The sequence below is a fragment of the Sprattus sprattus genome (assembly GCF_963457725.1).
Source record: "Sprattus sprattus genome assembly, chromosome: 19".
NCBI classification, from domain to species: Eukaryota; Metazoa; Chordata; class Actinopteri; order Clupeiformes; family Clupeidae; genus Sprattus; species Sprattus sprattus.
In genome coordinates this window covers 21,763,409-21,780,946 of record NC_137917.1, presented here as the reverse complement: position 1 = coordinate 21,780,946, position 17,538 = coordinate 21,763,409, and the positions used below count along the sequence as shown (strand labels likewise).

At 45.5% G+C, this 17,538-nt stretch overlaps 1 protein-coding gene across 1 annotated transcript in view; it reads left to right on the top strand.

Annotated features, from left to right (window-relative positions):
• Positions 1-17,538, top strand: part of gramd1a (GRAM domain containing 1A) — a 34,529-nt gene that overhangs the window by 2,780 nt on the left and 14,211 nt on the right. The window contains exons 2-10 of the mRNA XM_080858354.1: positions 8,280-8,493; positions 9,334-9,354; positions 9,747-9,831; positions 10,332-10,435; positions 10,789-10,884; positions 11,863-11,943; positions 12,260-12,378; positions 12,790-13,084; positions 14,129-14,282. Of these exons, the coding sequence (XP_080714480.1) occupies positions 8,280-8,493; positions 9,334-9,354; positions 9,747-9,831; positions 10,332-10,435; positions 10,789-10,884; positions 11,863-11,943; positions 12,260-12,378; positions 12,790-13,084; positions 14,129-14,282 (1,169 nt within the window). The remainder of the gene's footprint in view (positions 1-8,279; positions 8,494-9,333; positions 9,355-9,746; positions 9,832-10,331; positions 10,436-10,788; positions 10,885-11,862; positions 11,944-12,259; positions 12,379-12,789; positions 13,085-14,128; positions 14,283-17,538) is intronic.

Below are 17,538 nucleotides of genomic sequence, written 5' to 3'. Positions count from 1 at the left end.
GCTGTGCTTCCGTCCCTTTCAATTGCAAAACGGCTCTTTATTGACCCACTTCTTTTGAAAATGAAAAAAAATATTACTTACAGTGGGATCCCAGCTCTGGCTGGTCGTGGCTTATAGCCTGTGGAGATTGATCTGATCCGTTCGTCCTTGATCTGGTTTACAAGGACAAAGATAATCGATAGGCTTCGGTGTAATGCATTACGAATGGAAAAACAAAAAGATTGCAGGAAATGCTTCACAGCTAGCCACCTATCCTATGAACATAATCAAAGCTATGAGCCAGTGTAGCTTCACAGCTACCATATGTGCTGGATACAAATGAAAAGGTGAACCATAGAATGTTTTTTTTTATTTTTTTTAATATATGAACACTGTTCTTTCTGCATGAGCGAGGCTGAGTGTTCTGCGTTTAGAAGGCTTGGGGCTGGTAAACACGCTGTGAGACTCCGTCACCTGCGCCCATCAGCTGGAGCGCTCTCACCAGGCTCCTCTCCGTTGCTTCTTCTAAACTCTATACTACACATAGGAGCTGGTCATGTGGATTATTTATTTTAAACATCTGTGTTTTCAACTAATACAAAAAACAATACATAATTGTAGTGTTTTCTTTTACAAATGAATGTATCATAAACCGGTAATTACTAAATATAATATCATTAATAATATAAGTATACATACTTAATTATGTACTTATTCTATACATACTAATATAACATTAGGCTGTGTGTTAGTCTTGACGTGATAATGTTGGCCGTGAAGAGGTCATCTTTCAGACTGTTATAACAGATGAGTAATGAACCTCAAGTGCACACTAGGGTTGTGCCGATGGACGATATCATCGTCCATCGTCATTTTTGACCCACCATCACGATGGATGGTAACCATCGTGATGCCCCCCCCCCCCCCCATATGAATTAAAGTCAGGCATGAAAATTAAATAGGCTACTGCTACAATAAAAAAATATTGGCTTATTTAGGGCCAATAGTTTTCCGCATAAAAAAAAAACAGCCGTAAAATGCCTTTCCGCACGTTAACTGTATGAAAACTTTCTGTTGATAGTGATGTTGCCTAGCAACGTCGTCTGCGTACCGGCTGCAGCTCCCTTAGGATAGTGACAGTTCAGTTTGTCGCCAAGTAGTTGACCGTACTGTGCCTTATACATTTCCAATGCTTCTTGTTCGACCTGTATGTGAGGCATTATGTGCATACCTAATGAAAGTAAGGGTTTTCATGAAGTTGCTAATGTGATAGATTGTGTATTAAATTTAAATACCAAATTTTGGGCTACCTGCGAGTGCTATCAGTAGTAATTAGCATGCTAAGCGGAGATTTAGCTATGTTCTGTTCTTATGTTGATACGCTGTAATAAAGATGGTTCAATCCTGTTAAGATTTCGACTGGATGAGATATGAATGAGATCCATGTTGCCTAGTGTAATGTCCACTATTATATGTATCTATATGTATAACTAAGCCTGCTCCTGCGTCAGGAAACTTGCTCATTGTCAACAGAAATATGACGTTCAACTTTAGCGAAAGCATTAACTTCAGCGCAATGGCTACAAAATAGAATAGACACGAAGGTGTTGATATAAACAGTACAACCCACCCTTACCACCCCCCCCCCCCCCCCCCCCCCCCGACGAGACGATATCATCGTCCATCACGATGTTTCAATGTAAACATCGTCTTCTGTCAAATAAGGAGACATCGCCCAACCCTAGTGCACACACAGATAGCATCGGGTCCTCGTGTCATGTTCGAGTGACGGCCCATTCTTGTGTCTGTCAAATGTGAACACATAATTGGAGGTGGTTTTACTACCCTATCCCTGTCATGTGTAACACAGGTTTCCTCCAGGCAGTTGCATTTGTTTTGTTTTTCAGCCAACTGCTAGTTGGAGAGAACAGCCTGCTTTGTTTTGGCAAAAAAGGAAACATTTCATCCATTTGACCGTGTTTTTTTAACAAACTCAAAAATGATCTGAATAACAATACTGAAGCAATCGTGTTGGTCCTCTCTGAAAGAAGTGAGTTGTAAGCAGAAATGGTGTCTACATCATGTGATGTGCTACCTGTGGAGTTGTGCACTGTGTGGGCCAGGTGTGGGCCAGGTGTTGGCATGGTGTGGGCCATGGTGTGGGCATGGGAAGGAGACCGGGCTGCCTACATGCAAAGTTGACTGCATGCAGTGCTGAGCCAACAGCTATGGCTTGGCTTGTTTGGTATACCGTATGCGCATTGCCTATCTGTCTTGGCTTGTTTGGCATACCGTGTATGCGCATTGCCTATCTGTCTTGGCTTGTTTGGTATACCGTATGCGCATTGCCTATCTGTCTTGGCTTGTTTGGTATGCCGTGTATGCGCATTGCCTATCTGTCTTGGCTTGTTTGGTATACCGTGTGCGCATTTCCTATCTGTCTCTGAGAGGTTTGTGCACCATCGGTGCTTTGCTGTTCCAAATAGTAACCAAAACACTTGCACAACTCCTGCATCACAAAACAAGACGGCAAAGCCACAGTGTTTACTTTAGGCGATGTCTGCCATTTTGGAGTCACTGTTCTTTTTTTTTCAGTTTAAGTTGGGGGCACATGTGGTTAACCTCAGCAAAGAACATCATGCAGTCACAGTTGCAGTTCTCATGGGAAGATTTCTTGCATGTGGACATACTTTTTTCTCTGTATTTAAAGGCTATACATTTTTAGGAACTGGAAAGAGGAAGACCCCTGTTTTTTTAAAAGAAAGAATTCATCTGAGTTTTGTCTTTCCATCGGTGGCCTCAATGAGATTGTGTAACTTGCAGACAGGGAGAATCAGCTGCTGCCATCTCCTGATCTCTCGTTGCGTCTCCATTGGTTTAGATGTGACTCCCTAGCTCTGGTGGCTAATTGGCTAATTGGCTGGAGGATCATATTGACTGTTCAGCGGACCACCCTCTTTGGGGCTAGCCTGACTAGGTGCACCAACAAAGCTCAGACCCGCATGTATTTCCAGATCATTCTCCTTAGGAACACAAAATATGTCCTGATCTGCTTTTTAAGTCTGTAATTTAAAACAAAAGAAAGTAATAAAGCTTTATACCAATGCAGTTGTACTTCACAGACTGTTTTGGATACCCCCTGGCTCCTGTTTTGGACCCTGCACAGTACTTCACAGACTGTTGTTAAAATGCTGACTGGGTATAAACCTTCAGACAGCATTCATTAGTAGAGTAATATTGATTCTCGGGGGAATTGATCTGCCTTCTCAACTGTCTGATAAGTGTCACCTAAAGTGCTGTCTGATTTTCCTCAGGCCTGTTTTTACATCTGCTGATGCCACAGTCTTGTTTTGCCTCCTTCAAGTGCTCTCCTGGCGTTGAACTCTCAAACCTCATCTGACTTAAACCCTCCCGAGTCTTCCTTTTTATCGCTCCTCCATCTTGGCCTTTAGACCGAGATTATAAGGGCCTGTGCCCAGAGACCTCAGGAAAAGCAGATTACAGATGGACAGAGGCCCAACCACTCTGGATTATTATAGTACTTTACAGTCTCTAATCCATATAGATGAAGAGAGATTGCGAGTTAAATGGTTGGTAGGGTAGGTGGACTAGGCAGAATGACCCGTTTATTATGATTTCAGATTTTACTTTCCGTATAATAAATGACCCGTTTATTATGATTTCAGATTTTACTTTCCGTATTAAATATGCATATGAAGTGTGTAATTGTCGTAGCGTGTAATTGTCAGCTATTTTGGGCTGTGTAGCGGCGAGAAAGTATCTCACTTCAGTTTTCTTTTCAATCAGAAGCCCGGAGACTGGTTGTACAAATCTGGAAGTTTTATTGCAATCACTAATGTCACAATCAGGAGAGGTTGCATGGATCGTCTTAACGTCTGAACGCTCTGCAGGCTCTTTTATAGCCTCTATCTGGAGTTTCTTGTGGTTATTTCTGTACGGCTGTTTACCAGAATTATCTATCTAATATTATATATCTCATTTTATAAGCTCTTTGTGTTTCAAAAATGTTTATTGGAAAACACATCATATAGCAGCCAGTGAAATTGGCAATTGACAGCAACATGTTTCCTTTTCATTTCACTACAAAAACAACAGAGAAGACAAATGTAAACAAACATCACACACCCTGGAAAATTAAGTATCTCCTTTTTTAGTTTGTAGGCTATACCTTTCTCAGCTGTTCAGCCTATGTTATTATTAAACAATGCCTTTCATACTGATGAGTCAATCCATGTACATTTCGTCTTAGAAAATATCCTACAGCTGGTTCACATGACGTGCCTTACTGCTCTGCGACCGGTGAGCTCTCCTCGTTTGACATGATGCTTCTGAACTCGTGGTAGAAGGGAGGACTCCTTTCTCTCACACAGTAGAATCCTCCGCCTCCTCCTCCTCCTCCTCCTCCTCATCTCCCACCCTTGTCCCCCGCATCCCCTCCCTCTTGCAGCGCTCGAGGGTGCAGCGTCAGTTAATCACCGTGAAACAGACGCGGTTCCAAAAAATAGCCTTGGTTAGGTGCACATGGTTATTTGAAGGATGGTTTTGGGGGATATCCGCCGAGACCGTGGAACTGAGAGTGGCCACGCATGAAGGACACGGACCATAGGGAAGTGAATGCGCTTGCAGCACCAGGCTAAGCGGCCATCTGACCACTCCGTCTGATCGGCGTAGCGCTGCTGTTACTGTTCCATCCATCGTGCATATTCGCAGCGTTTATCGGCGTGGGTGCTCTTTTGGAAACGCCTCATGACATGTTCGAGTAAGTAACAAAAGCGAATGCTGCCCTCCGTATGTCTCGCGTGTAGAGCAATTATAATCCGACGAAGCGATTGTACAGTTATTTCATTCATCTCCCTATTCGCATCGAGTGCCCTATCACCTGCCTGTATTAGCAACGCGCTAGTTTTTGCTGTCCGATAGCAGGGAGGGGACCTTTATTGTGCATTTGAAAATACATAACCGCTGCACTATGCGAGATATCATACCATCTTCATCCCTGGCCAAATAAACGAGCCTACTTGTCAGGCTACGTGTACGATTTTGGTTATGTTGTGATGTCGGCAGCAGGGATGTTTACTCTAACCCTCCACTACTTGACTATTATCCGCACAGCTTTGCTCCGAGTCGGGTTTACATGTGTGGTTTGTGTCTAACAGGGCCTTTGGTGTCCTTGTCGGCCGTATTGTACTCTTCAGGCTACACTGAATGGTACCGTTCACCTTTAGCTTATGCAGCAGATGTCGCGATAAGATACGTTTGCCCCTTTCCGACCCGAAATCGAAATGCAGGTCGTAGCGACTGTTTTTGCATGTTGTGTACGGATAATGCAGGCTGAGTCAGTGCGGGAGGATTTAGTTTGTGTGCACACACACGGACATACACACACACTGACACAGATTGTGGCGAGCACGCGCGCGATTACGCCGGTCAGTCTTCCAAGGTCTACCATGATGAGCATATGTGTCCTGCTTCATCCCGGGTGTTTTTTTTGTTTTCTAGAACGAACTGCGCTCCGTTATACACCGCTCTAATATGAAACTTGACAGAAGGCTACATCAATAATGGTAGTTTGGTGTTGTGTGTATTCTCTTATGTAACAGTACTGTCAAGTTATCCCACAATGAAACCATGATCTTGAGAGTCATTGGTTTGTTTGTAGTGATTTTTTGTTTTACTCTCAGCCAAGCCTAGCCTACTTGTCATGGAGGGCTTTATCATAGTCTGACTGGGGTTACCTTGGAGACGCAGGCATGGCCCTCCAGCTCTCCCCGCGTAGTCACCAGGACAACAACAGAATCGGCTGGTTCTGAGCGGATTTTTGGCAGAAAGGAGTTGAGAGAGGGACGGATGGAGAGTCTGAAAAGAAAGAGAGAAGCGGGACAGAAAATAAATAGGAAAAGAGTATGCGGCGGAGGAAAAAAAACATTTGATGGGGATGTGGATGAAAAGCAAGTGGATGCCTGAGGCTGCTGCTTCAGAATTTTACTGTATGATTGTGTGTGTGTGTGTGTGTGTGTGTGTGTGTGTGTGTGTGTGTGTGTGTGTGTGTGTGTGTGTGTGTGTGTGCGTGTGTGCGCGCGCCTGAACGCGTGTCTGGAAGCCAGTGGATTGGAATAACTTGTCAGAAGGGGTTCGTTTCAGTGAAATCTTTTTGGGTTTAGAGTAGCCTATTTGATGTACTAGACCTTGAGTCAGCTTTTAAGTCCATTTTGTAAATTGAATGTTTGGTTCTTTCGCTCCTTATTGAGTCATTTTGACCCTCAAAATCAATGCCCAGAATCTCCATCTTTCTTGACATGGAAATCATCATATTCCTTCTTGTATTGTTGTCTATGTCAGCACTCTGTGTGCTCTAGTCAGGGATCCTGCTCGCCTGTAATTCATTGCCTCCCCAGGTGTGAAGCCACCAGTGTGTGAACTCAAAAGGCTGCCGTTAGATTAAAGGTTGATTCTGATATGAAACTTGTTAAACAAAAAACTGCAGTTTTTTTAAGCATTAGAGCTTTCTCTCACACACATTGTAAATTTAGATCCCAGATCTTCAAATTTTACCTTCAACTTCATAGCATTTTAGTATAGCTGAAAACTATTTTGTGTGTTGTGATGGATTCGAATCTGAGAGGACTTGCTTTGTGCCAGATATGCTCCACATTGGTCATCCAGGCTATATGGCTAACCTGACTCTCTCTACTGTAGAACCAGAGCAATGTTTTGTTCCCTGATGCCCGAGGCCCAAGCAGGCATCCCCTCTTTTACTTTGGTGGAAAGGTATGCAGCCATGGCAACGTTTGTTGTGATATAAACAGAACCATCTTCGGTGAGCCATGCCCTGTGATGAGAGAAACAGCAGGATTGAGGCACTTTTCACGCGTTTGTCCTTGTCAGTCTGTGTGTGTGCGCTGGTTTTCAGGCGTTTGTCCTTGTCAGATGACAAGTTTCACTTCAAGGACTGTATGCCAGGATTTTGCCAATAGAGAGGACAAGTCCCTGAAAGACATGCGGTGGTTCAACCTTACTGACCTATATTCTCGTTCGTCCAGGTTTTAATGTAGCACATCAGAGTCTGACACTGACACTGTTACAAACATAGCCTGTTACTTTCTCTCGCTTTTTCTTGAGAGAAATTGACAGAGCTTGGCGCTTTCAACAACAATCTCACATTTGGGGCTTGAATTTGTGCATGCCTCAGTGATACGTCAGTTTTGATGAGGGACTGACACATCCGGCTCAATCTTTCAAAAACTGAACGCCTGGTATTCCAAGCCAATCCGGTTATCTCCCAAAATATTAACATCCAACTTGGTTGATCTTCATTGACCCCAACTAAAATGGCAAGAAATATAGGGTGATTATTGATGACCAACTAAATTTCTCTGAGCATGTAGCTTTTGCCTCGAGGTCTTGTCGGATTCACATTCTATAGTATTCGGAAGATCAGACTCTTATCTCACACAATATGCTACGCAGCTTCTCGTGCAGGCCTTGGCTATTTCTAGCTGTACTATCGCAATGCAATTTTAATGGGCCTGCCTGCGTGTGTAGTGAGACAGTTGCAGATGCTTCAGAATGTGGTGGCGGCACGTTTGGTCTTTGATCAGCCAAAGAGGACACATGTGACTCCACTGCTAGTCACCCTGCACTCCTCCACTGGCTCCCTGTAGCTGCTAGACCTACATTTAAATGTAATTCTCCCACTCTTGCCTACAGGGCATCTACTGTCTCGACACCAGCCTATTTAAATGCTATGATTTGGCGCTAGTCTCCCTCTTTACCACTTTGCTCCTCCAATGAGCATCTGCTGTCTTTGCCTTCTCTCCTCAGCAAGAGATCGCACTTAAGACTCTTCTTGGCTGTGTTGCCTTGCTGATGGAAGGAAACTCTCTAGTGCTGTCCATTCTAGCGACAGGCGCGGGACACTCAAAAAGCGTTTAAAAACTTGCAGTTGCAGTTATTTAATTTGTTTATTGGTTTGTTCAATTCATTTAATAATTATTTATTGCCTAATTTTTTCATAGTTTTTGCTGTTTTTCTATTAATCTAATGTTTTAAGTCGTTTTTGATAGTAGTGTCTGCTAAATACCTTAGCTATAGGCTAACTATCTAATCATTTTGAAATCCCATGGTGTGCGAGCAACGATAAGTCCCTTTCGACAGCTGCAGCCACACATACTGTAAAAACTTAGGCCTTAATGTTCTGGGCCTATTCCCTCTGGTCATTGGCACTAATCTGTACTTTTCTTCCCCCCCCCCCCTCCCCCCCGCTCCCTCGTTCCCTACAGTACGGCCAGTAACTCTCCGCGCAGCACCCCCGGCAGCTCCCCCTCTCTGCGCAGGCGCGTGCTGGGGGGGCGGGCCAGCGAGGGTGAGGGCTCCACAGAGAGGGGGGGTGGCGGCGGCGGCGGGGGCTCGGACAGCCCTCAGCCCTCCACCCCGTCGGCATCCTCCACCTCCTCCCACCCGCTCTCCGGCCGACATTTCAGCCGCAATGCCAAGGTAAGACGACGATCCACAGCGCGTAGTCTTGTGCGTAGCCACACAGTTAACATCTACTTGTTCATGTGTATGTATACTTATGTTAACACCCAAGTCTGGAGACGGCCATAGTGCAGGTGTGTGAGTCAGGGGATGAAACCACTGATGAGAATGACCCTACCTCTAAAGCAGTCCAAACCCTTCCTGAAGGCCAGGCTTCTTTGGCTAACAGGAGAGGGACATGATGACCATGGAGATGGGGTCAAACCCATGCATGCACAGCCAGGCTGTTGTGTGCTTGCTTGGTGAAATGGTAGTGCACTAATAACTTATAAGCTAGACATATTATCAGCCTGACTAATGGGAAAGTGCAGACAGGCAGGCTTGTGTGTGTGTGGGTGCTTATGTGCCTGTGTGTGTGTGTGTGTGTGTGTGTGTGTGTGTGTGTGTGTGTGTGTGTGTGTGTGTGTGTGTGTGTGTGTGTGTGTGTGTGTGTGTGTGTGTGTGTGGTGGGGGTTGAGCAGAGAGATGGATACAGAGATAAGTGCCCTGGTGGTGGGGGTGTGTTTGTGTGTCGTGAAGGTTGTTGTCAAACACCGGTGATGTCTCAAGGACTCTGGCAACAGGGCTCAAGGTCTTCACATGAACACACACACACACACACACACACACACACACACACACACACCCATCAACAGCCACGTTATGAGCACAGGGACCCACCTCTCATTCTCGTCTGGGATGCGTTTATATTTCGAAAGTATAGGATATAGCTTCTGTGAAGAAAAGCTTTTTGGAGAAGAAGAAACCCCTTGCACTGGTGCTCTTCTGAATATGTGTTCTGTTTGTTCTCTGTTGCAGAAAATGCAGAGCTGGTACAATGTGAGTATGCTTGCGTTTGGCAGGGCTTCAGGGGGTTCATGGCTGAGTGTTCGAGGATGTGCTGATGGTGCAGGTTTTCCTCGGACCTCAGCGGGAAGCATGCTCTGATCAGCACTGAGCTGGTGCTGAACCACCACCACCAGACTGACTTTTTGAACTGCAGACTTTGCACACACACTATTGAAACACACACACAAAACAGACAGAAACATACAGACACACACACACACACACACACACACACACATTTATGTTCAACTGCAGACTTTGCACAAACACTAGTGAAACGCGCACACACACACTTGCACAAACACAAACACAAACATACTGACACACACACACACACACACACACACACATTTATCTTCAACTTGCTTGGTGTTTTTTTTCAGGTACTGAGCCCCACGTATAAGCAAAGGAACGAAGATTTCCGGAAAATCTTCAAAAAGCTGCCAGACACAGAGCGCCTCATTGTCGGTGAGTGACTCTCCTGGCAAGTATGGAAAGACATTAGCAAAGCAGGTAGCCTGACTCTATGAAGCAACAATAGATGAAGGAATGGGGCTAAATCATGCAGGCCTGCACACAGGTGAGGTGTTTCACCTGGATGTTATGTAAAACTAGCTGCAGGGCTGTTCAGTTTCAGCCTGTTCACTGAGTCACACAATGTCCTCATATTGTTCTCTAGCTGAACATGTCCTCCTTTGGTCTCTCTCTCCTTCTCGCTCTCCTTCTCTCTCTCTCTGTCCTTCTCTCTCTCCTATCTCCTTCTCTCTCTCTCTCCTTCTCTCTCTCCTTCTCTCTCTCCTCTCTCTCCTTCTCTCTCTATCTCCTTCTCTCTCTCCTCTCTTTCTCCTTCTCTCTCCTCTCTCTCCTTCTCTCTCTCCTTTCTCTCCTTCACTCTCTCCTTCTCTCTCTCCTTTCTCTCCTTTCTCTCTCCTTCTCTCTTGGTCTCTCTTGCTGTTTCTTTTCCCCAGATTACTCCTGCGCATTGCAAAAGGACATTCTGCTGCAGGGTCGACTTTACTTGTCAGAGAACTGGCTCTGTTTCTATAGTAACATATTCAGATGGGAGACCACCGTGAGTCCTACAAATAGAGATGCACACACACACTCACACTTGCAAACACATACACACACACACACACACACACACTCACTCACAAACGCACACACACACACTCACAAACGCACACACACACACACACACACACACACACACACACACACACACTCACAAATGCACACACACACACTGACAAATGCACACACACTCACAAACACGCACGCACATGCACATGCACATGCACATGCACATGCACATGCACACGCACATGCACACGCACACTCACAAACACGCATTGGTACATGTAGACACACACAGCGTTGAGAAGGTAGGCAAATGATTGGCCTTTTCCCTCTTCATCAAACCAGATCACCATCCTGCTGAAAGACGTGACCAGTCTCACGAAGGAGAAGACGGCCAAGCTCATCCCCAACGCCATTCAGATCAGCACTGAACACGAGAAGGTGAGCCCGACCACCCGAACACATGACTGCACATAAAGATCCCATGCCACGTGCACAGATAGAGTCAGAGAGACCAACGCTGTAGGTGTGTACAGTGTGGGTCCAAGTAAAAGGTCAGATGAAGGTGTGTGCAGTGAGAGTCAGAGGAATAGGTCAGTTGAAGGTGAGTATAGTGAGAGTCAGAGTAAGAGGTCAGTTGAAGGTGTGTGCAGTGAGAGTCAGAGGAAGAGGTCAGTTGAAGGTGTGTGCAGTGAGAGTCAGAGGAAGAGGTCAGTTGAAGGTGTGTGCAGTGAGAGTCAGAGGAAGAGGTCAGTTGAAGGTGTGTGCAGTGAGAGTCAGAGGAAGAGGTCAGTTGAAGGTGTGTGCAGTGAGAGTCAGAGGAAGAGGTCAGTTGAAGGTGTGTGCAGTGAGAGTCAGAGGAAGAGGTCAGTTGAAGGTGTGTGCAGTGAGAGTCAGAGTAAGAGGTCAGTTGAAGGTGTGTGCAGTGAGAGTCAGAGTAAGAGGTCAGTTGAAGGTGTGTGCAGTGAGAGTCAGAGTAAGAGGTCAGTTGAAGGTGTGTATAGTGAGAGTCAGAGTAAGAGGTCAGTTGAAGGTGTGTGCAGTGAGAGTCAGAGTAAGAGGTCAGTTGAAGGTGAGTATAGTGAGAGTCAGCGTAAGAGTCAGAGTAAGAGGAAGAGGTCAGTTGAAGGTGTGTGCAGTGAGAGTCAGAGTAAGAGGTCAGTTGAAGGTGAGTATAGTGAGAGTCAGAGTAAGAGGTCAGTTGAAGGTGTGTGCAGTGAGAGTCAGAGTAAGAGGTCAGTTGAAGGTGAGTATAGTGAGAGTCAGAGTAAGAGGTCAGTTGAAGGTGTGTGCAGTGAGAGTCAGAGTAAGAGGTCAGTTGAAGGTGTGTATAGTGAGAGTCAGCGTAAGAGTCAGAGTAAGAGGAAGAGGTCGGACGAAGGGTGTAAATCCAATACTGTCTTGTCTGTCCCCTCTCAGCACTTCTTCACATCTTTCGGAGCGAGGGATCGCAGCTACATGATGATCTTCAGGCTCTGGCAGAACGCACTAATGGACAAGGTGCCGCTCTTCACTGCCTCTCTCTATTCTGTCATACGCCACAGATGCCACCTACTCTCACATTCTACATATTCCTCTAATGTGTAACTAGTATGGTAATATTCCTTTATCTTACCTCCACCCTTCTCCTCCTCTCTCCACCCTCTGTCTTGCTCTCATTCCTTCATCCCTCTATCTTTCCCCCTCTCTCCACCCTCTGTCCTCCTCTCTCCTCCTCTATCCACCCTCTGTCCTCCTCTCTCTCCTCTCTCTCCTCCTCTCTTCTCCTCTCCCCCCCCCCCCTCTCTCCTTCTCTCCCCCTCTCCTCTCCCCTCAGACACTGTCTCCTAAGGAGCTGTGGCACATAGTGCACCAGTGCTACGGCACAGAGTTGGGCCTGACGAGCGAGGATGACGACTACGTCTCCCCCACCGCTGAGCACATCAATGGCCTGCTGTGAGTTCGACCGCCTGCTAATGTGCTTTCTGGTGTAGGACTACTCATGTGATGGTGGTTAATAAACCATGCTGTTGTATTTGCTGTCACTATGTAGGGATGGACGTGCCTTTTAATTGTGTGGTGGTGTGATTGGCAGGTTCATTTGAATTTAAACAAAGTTCTTGTTTTCGAAGGCTATGTTCAACGGTCTATTTGCCCACATTTTTACATTCCTTCTCATGTTGTCACACATTTCCTTTATTTATAACTGACTGCCTTTTGAACTTCCTATTTGTTTCTACTTCCCCCCCTCTCTCTGTCTGTCTGTCTTTCCTCACACACTCTACACCTCTCTCATTTCTCTTTCTGCATCTCTCGCTCTCTTTTTTTTCCCCCTCCCTTTGTTTCTGTCTCTCGCCCCCTCTCCAGTCCCATTGAAGAGCCTATATCGGCAGACCTGCTGGATTTATGTGGAGTCCCCACCTCCCCATTGGCCTGCTCTCCCCCTCCTCCAGCCTCCTCTCTCGCCCCCAGCTGCAGTCCTCCTGCAGTGGGGTCCTTGTCGCCCTCGACCTCAGGGCTGCCCATGGATGTGCCTGCTGCGGGCCGGCTAGGTGCCAGTGGCAGCTTCAGTGGGGAGCTCGAGCCCAGTCCACCCAGCTCCCAGAGCTCCCTGCCCTCCTTCACCCCCTCCACCCTCACGAGGACTGCGTCCGCATCTGCTGTGAGTTTACAGACACAGACGCACAGACGCACAGACGCACAGACGCACAGATGCACAGACAGACACAGATGCACAGACAGACACAGACACAGACACCATCACAAACAAACCCACACTTATACACACCTGTACATTAGGGCTCATATACTCAAAGTGTTCTGTCTGTCTTCACCATCAAACCCACACTTTTACACACCTAGTGTTCTGGCTGCCTTCTTAGCCCTTGTTGGGGTCATGCCATGTGTCTTACTGTGACAAAGTGCTTAGTGGAACCTGACGGTAATGAAGTGGCAGAACAAGAGATCAGATTGGCCATAGTGGTGCAACTCACTCAATAGAAATGCTCTTTAGCTTCATGCCGTATCTGATGCCCTCACGCTTGTGCTAATAGTGATGCTCATTAGCCTTGCACTGTATCTGATACCCATCCGCTTGTGCTAATAGTGATGCTCATTAGCCTTGCACTGTATCTGATACCCATCCGCTTGTGCTAATAGTGATGCTCATTAGCTTTACGCTGTATCTGATGCCCTCACGCTTGTGCTAATAGTGATGCTCATTAGCTTTATGCTGTATCTGATGCCCTCACGCTTGTGCTAATAGTGATGCTCATTAGCTTTATGCTGTATCTGATGCCCTCACGCTTGTGCTAATAGTGATGCTCATTAGCTTTATGCTGTATCTGATACCCATCCGCTTGTGCTAATAGTGATGCTCATTAGCCTTGCACTGTATCTGATACCCATCCGCTTGTGCTAATAGTGATGCTCATTAGCTTTATGCTGTATCTGATGCCCTCACGCTTGTGCTAATAGTGATGCTCATTAGCTTTATGCTGTATCTGATGCCCTCACGCTTGTGCTAATAGTGATGTGACTGCAGTGCAACTGCAACATGACTCACCGTGTCTGTTTGTCTTCCTTTCTCGTCCTCTGTCTCCCTTTTTCTCTCTCTCTCTCTCTCTCTCTCTCTCTTTCTTTATCTCTTTGTCCTTCCCTGTCCTTCCTGTTTCTCAATCCCGTTCATCCCTGTCTCTTCCGGTAGAATCTGGAGGATGCTGGGGACACGCTGTCCGAGTCGGTCAGTCTCGCTCTTCCTCAAGCTACACACAGCCTGGGCAACCTGTCCTCGCTGGAAATGACCAATGATGAAGAGCTGCCCACAGACCCCAGCAACTCCTCCGACACACAGGAAGAGAGTGAGTTGATACTGTTAGATTGACCAGTTCAGTCTGCTCTAGGCTCACACTGATGTGGGGTCTTAGTGGAACATCCAGATGCAAATGCCCTTCTTCGGTATTGTGTGTCAGAATGACAAATTGCATACAACTTGAATAAACATACAATTTTAATAATCATAAAATTTGTTAATGAAACAAATTGCCTGAATGTGACCCAGAGGCTTGAGTTTAACTTCCATTGTTTTATTCATGAACTCCTGGCTTTTATTTTTCCTTAAGTTGAACTGATAGTACACACACATGATACAACACAAAATACACTTAACTTACACAAACAGACACTGAGGTTGGTAAAAACAACACAGTATTAACATTATTTATATTTCATCAAGTAATATAGTAGTTTGTGTCCATATACATAAGTAGAATAACAAAAATGGATTTGAGATATACTGAGATATTCTAACTATGAAAATAAAATGTAGAATGTGCATTTACTTGTACCACTCAGAGGAGGGGAGTCATTATATTCAGCGTCCGACTGAAAACACTGCTGTCTGGCCAGTAGGTTATGAGAAGTGTTGTTCATTTTATCAAGTAGTTTGTGCAAAATCTCTCTCTCCAAAACTCCAGAGCAGTCACCAGCACAGAGCGAGCCAGCCTTTTTTATCAGCTTGTTCAGTTTCTTAGTGTCACTGGCTCTGATGCTGCTGCCCCAACAGAGTTACACTCGCAACAACAGACTGGTAAAAGATATGCAACATCTTGCTGCACACAGTGAAGGACCTAATGTGTCCCTTCCTGTAGACAGCCACAGTGTTACATTTCCAGTCCAGTCTGTTGTCAAGGTGAACGGTTGTCTCTGTACAACCCCTGTCTTGTCCCTTCCCTGACCTATCTGAGGTGGTGTTTGTTTCTTTCGGTGATCCCCTGAGCTGAGCGTGAGTGTGTGTGTGTGTGTGTGTGTGTGTGTGTGTGTGTGTGTGTGTGTGTGTGTGTGTGTGTGTGTGTGTGTGTGTGTGTGTGTGTGTGTGTGTGTGTGTGTGTGTGTGTGTGTGTGTGTGTGTGTGTGTGTGTGTGTGTGTGTGTGTGTGTGTGTGTGTGTGTGTGTGTGTGTGGCAGTGGCAGTGGCGAGTCTCTCCCTGTGGCGTCACATATAATGTGTTCTATCTGCCACGAACACAGCTGTCATGCAGAGCAGCCGTGGGGGTCAACTGTCCCTCTACCCCCCCTCAGCGGACGGACTGAGATGAATGACAGACACTCGTGCAGAGTCTTTTCCTCCAAAGGGCCATTTAATTAGCAATTCAGCGGGGGCTTGAGAGTGGCAGCTTTCATTTCACAAAGCCAGAAAGCTTTGGTTATGCTCAACTACAGTGGTGATTGTGAACCCCTTAGAAATGTCTGATATCTGCATAAATACGACCTAAAATGTGGTCGGTTCTTAATTCAAGTCATCAAAATTCATGAAGAGAAGCCAGTTTAATATTTAATGGTCAAACGAAGACATTAGTACCCCACTATTGTAAATAAAGATTCCATTAACCTCTCTCTATCAATTTTTATGACTTAAATGAAGATCCGAGAAAATTTTAGGGCATATTTATGCAGATTTCCAGAAATCTCAATGGCGTTCACAAACTTTGTAGCTCCACTGTTCCAGTAGGCTTAAAAGAAGTGTTTGTGTTTGCCTCTAGCTCCTGTAGGTTTGAGACTTCCGCAGCCTTTTTTTATAGGCTGACTATGGAGGTGTCTGTTTAATAGGACGGGGTTAGAGGTTAATGTGTTGTTTTTGTGAGGTGCTATAGAAATGAATAGGCTGTCTGTAGTGGTAGTATAGTGCCTGAGGAGAATGAGCTAGATCTAGAGGTGCTTGCGTGTGTGTGTGTTTGTTTGTGCCTCCGTGTGTCTGTGCGTGCGTGTTTGTGTGTGTGTCCGTGTGTCCGTGCGTATGTGTGTATGTGTTAGTTTGTGTGTGTGTGTTTGTGTGTGTGTTTGTGTTAGTTTGTGTGTATGTGTGTGTGTTTGTGTTAGTTTGTGTGTGTGTGTTAGTTGTGTGTGTGTTTGTGTGTAAAAGCCTGACATAAGATGTAAATGTGTGTGTCCTGCAGTGTGCTAAATGTTGTTGGGAAAACAGTGTCAGGGGAATGACTACATGGAAACGCGGAGGTGCTTTCAGGGTGACTGGGCTCTTTGTACTGGTGTCAGGAAGCAGTAGCCTAGCCTCTCACTCCAGATGCTTTGGAGGCCAGCAGGGCTGTCTGTAAGGGGGCAGGACGGGAGAGGCTGTGGAGGTGCTTTAGATGGATACTGTGGTCGTTGTTAGCAAAGCTGGTAGAGTTTGTGTTGGTACAGAGGCACATTTGGTGGTGTGTGTGTGTGTGTGTGTGTGTGTGTGTGTGTGTGTGTGTGTGTGTGTGTGTGTGTGTGTGTGTGTGTGTGTGTGTGTGTGTGTGTGTGTGTGTGTGTGTGTGTGTGTGTGTGTGTGTGTGTGTGTGTGTGTGTGTGTGTGTGTGTGTGTGTGTGTGTGTGTGTGTGTGTGTGTGTGTGTGTGTGGGCGTGATGTGTACAGAGTTCCTAGAAATAGAGCAGTTGTCTTTGTAGGCCTACCTGAAGTGAATAGGAAGTCAATAGCGGTCGCTGAACTGTCTGTATGGCCAGACTGAATGATTAATATAATTTTACAATATATCTTTATTTAAAACTGGTCATGCTGGAATGTGAGATTGTGGTACCTTTTAAAAGGGAATTATACAGGCTTTCCAACGGTATAAGATTTATTGCCAAGAAGCATTGTTACAACAAAGAAATAATCTACCAAACACAAATGTCCTTACTTTTTGTGCTATGTTTATAATATGTGTATGGCCAAATAAGGACATGGTGACTTCAATTACCACAAGGAACATTTCATGTGACTCAACGCTTCTGTCCAGTTAGGAATTTGCATTTAGTGAGAAAACTAAAGTCAGTTACTATGATTCAGCAACCAGTCTGATTCATCACCTTCGTGCAAGGCTGAAGTTGGTCTTTTTTCATCAGCATGAGGGCTGAAGCCATGTCCCGGCGACCACAGTTCACACATTTCATTCTGTCTTGTATTGAAACATTGTGTAGAGTCACAGAGAATGACACGTGCCCACAAAGGGTTCTAGGTGTTGAAAGGGTGTAGAACCATTTAGGTATTGTGTAGAACCATAAGATTATTATAATTATGTATTAACATGCTTTCTGTGCTGTACTTTTATATGTTTTATTTCATTTTATTTTTTAA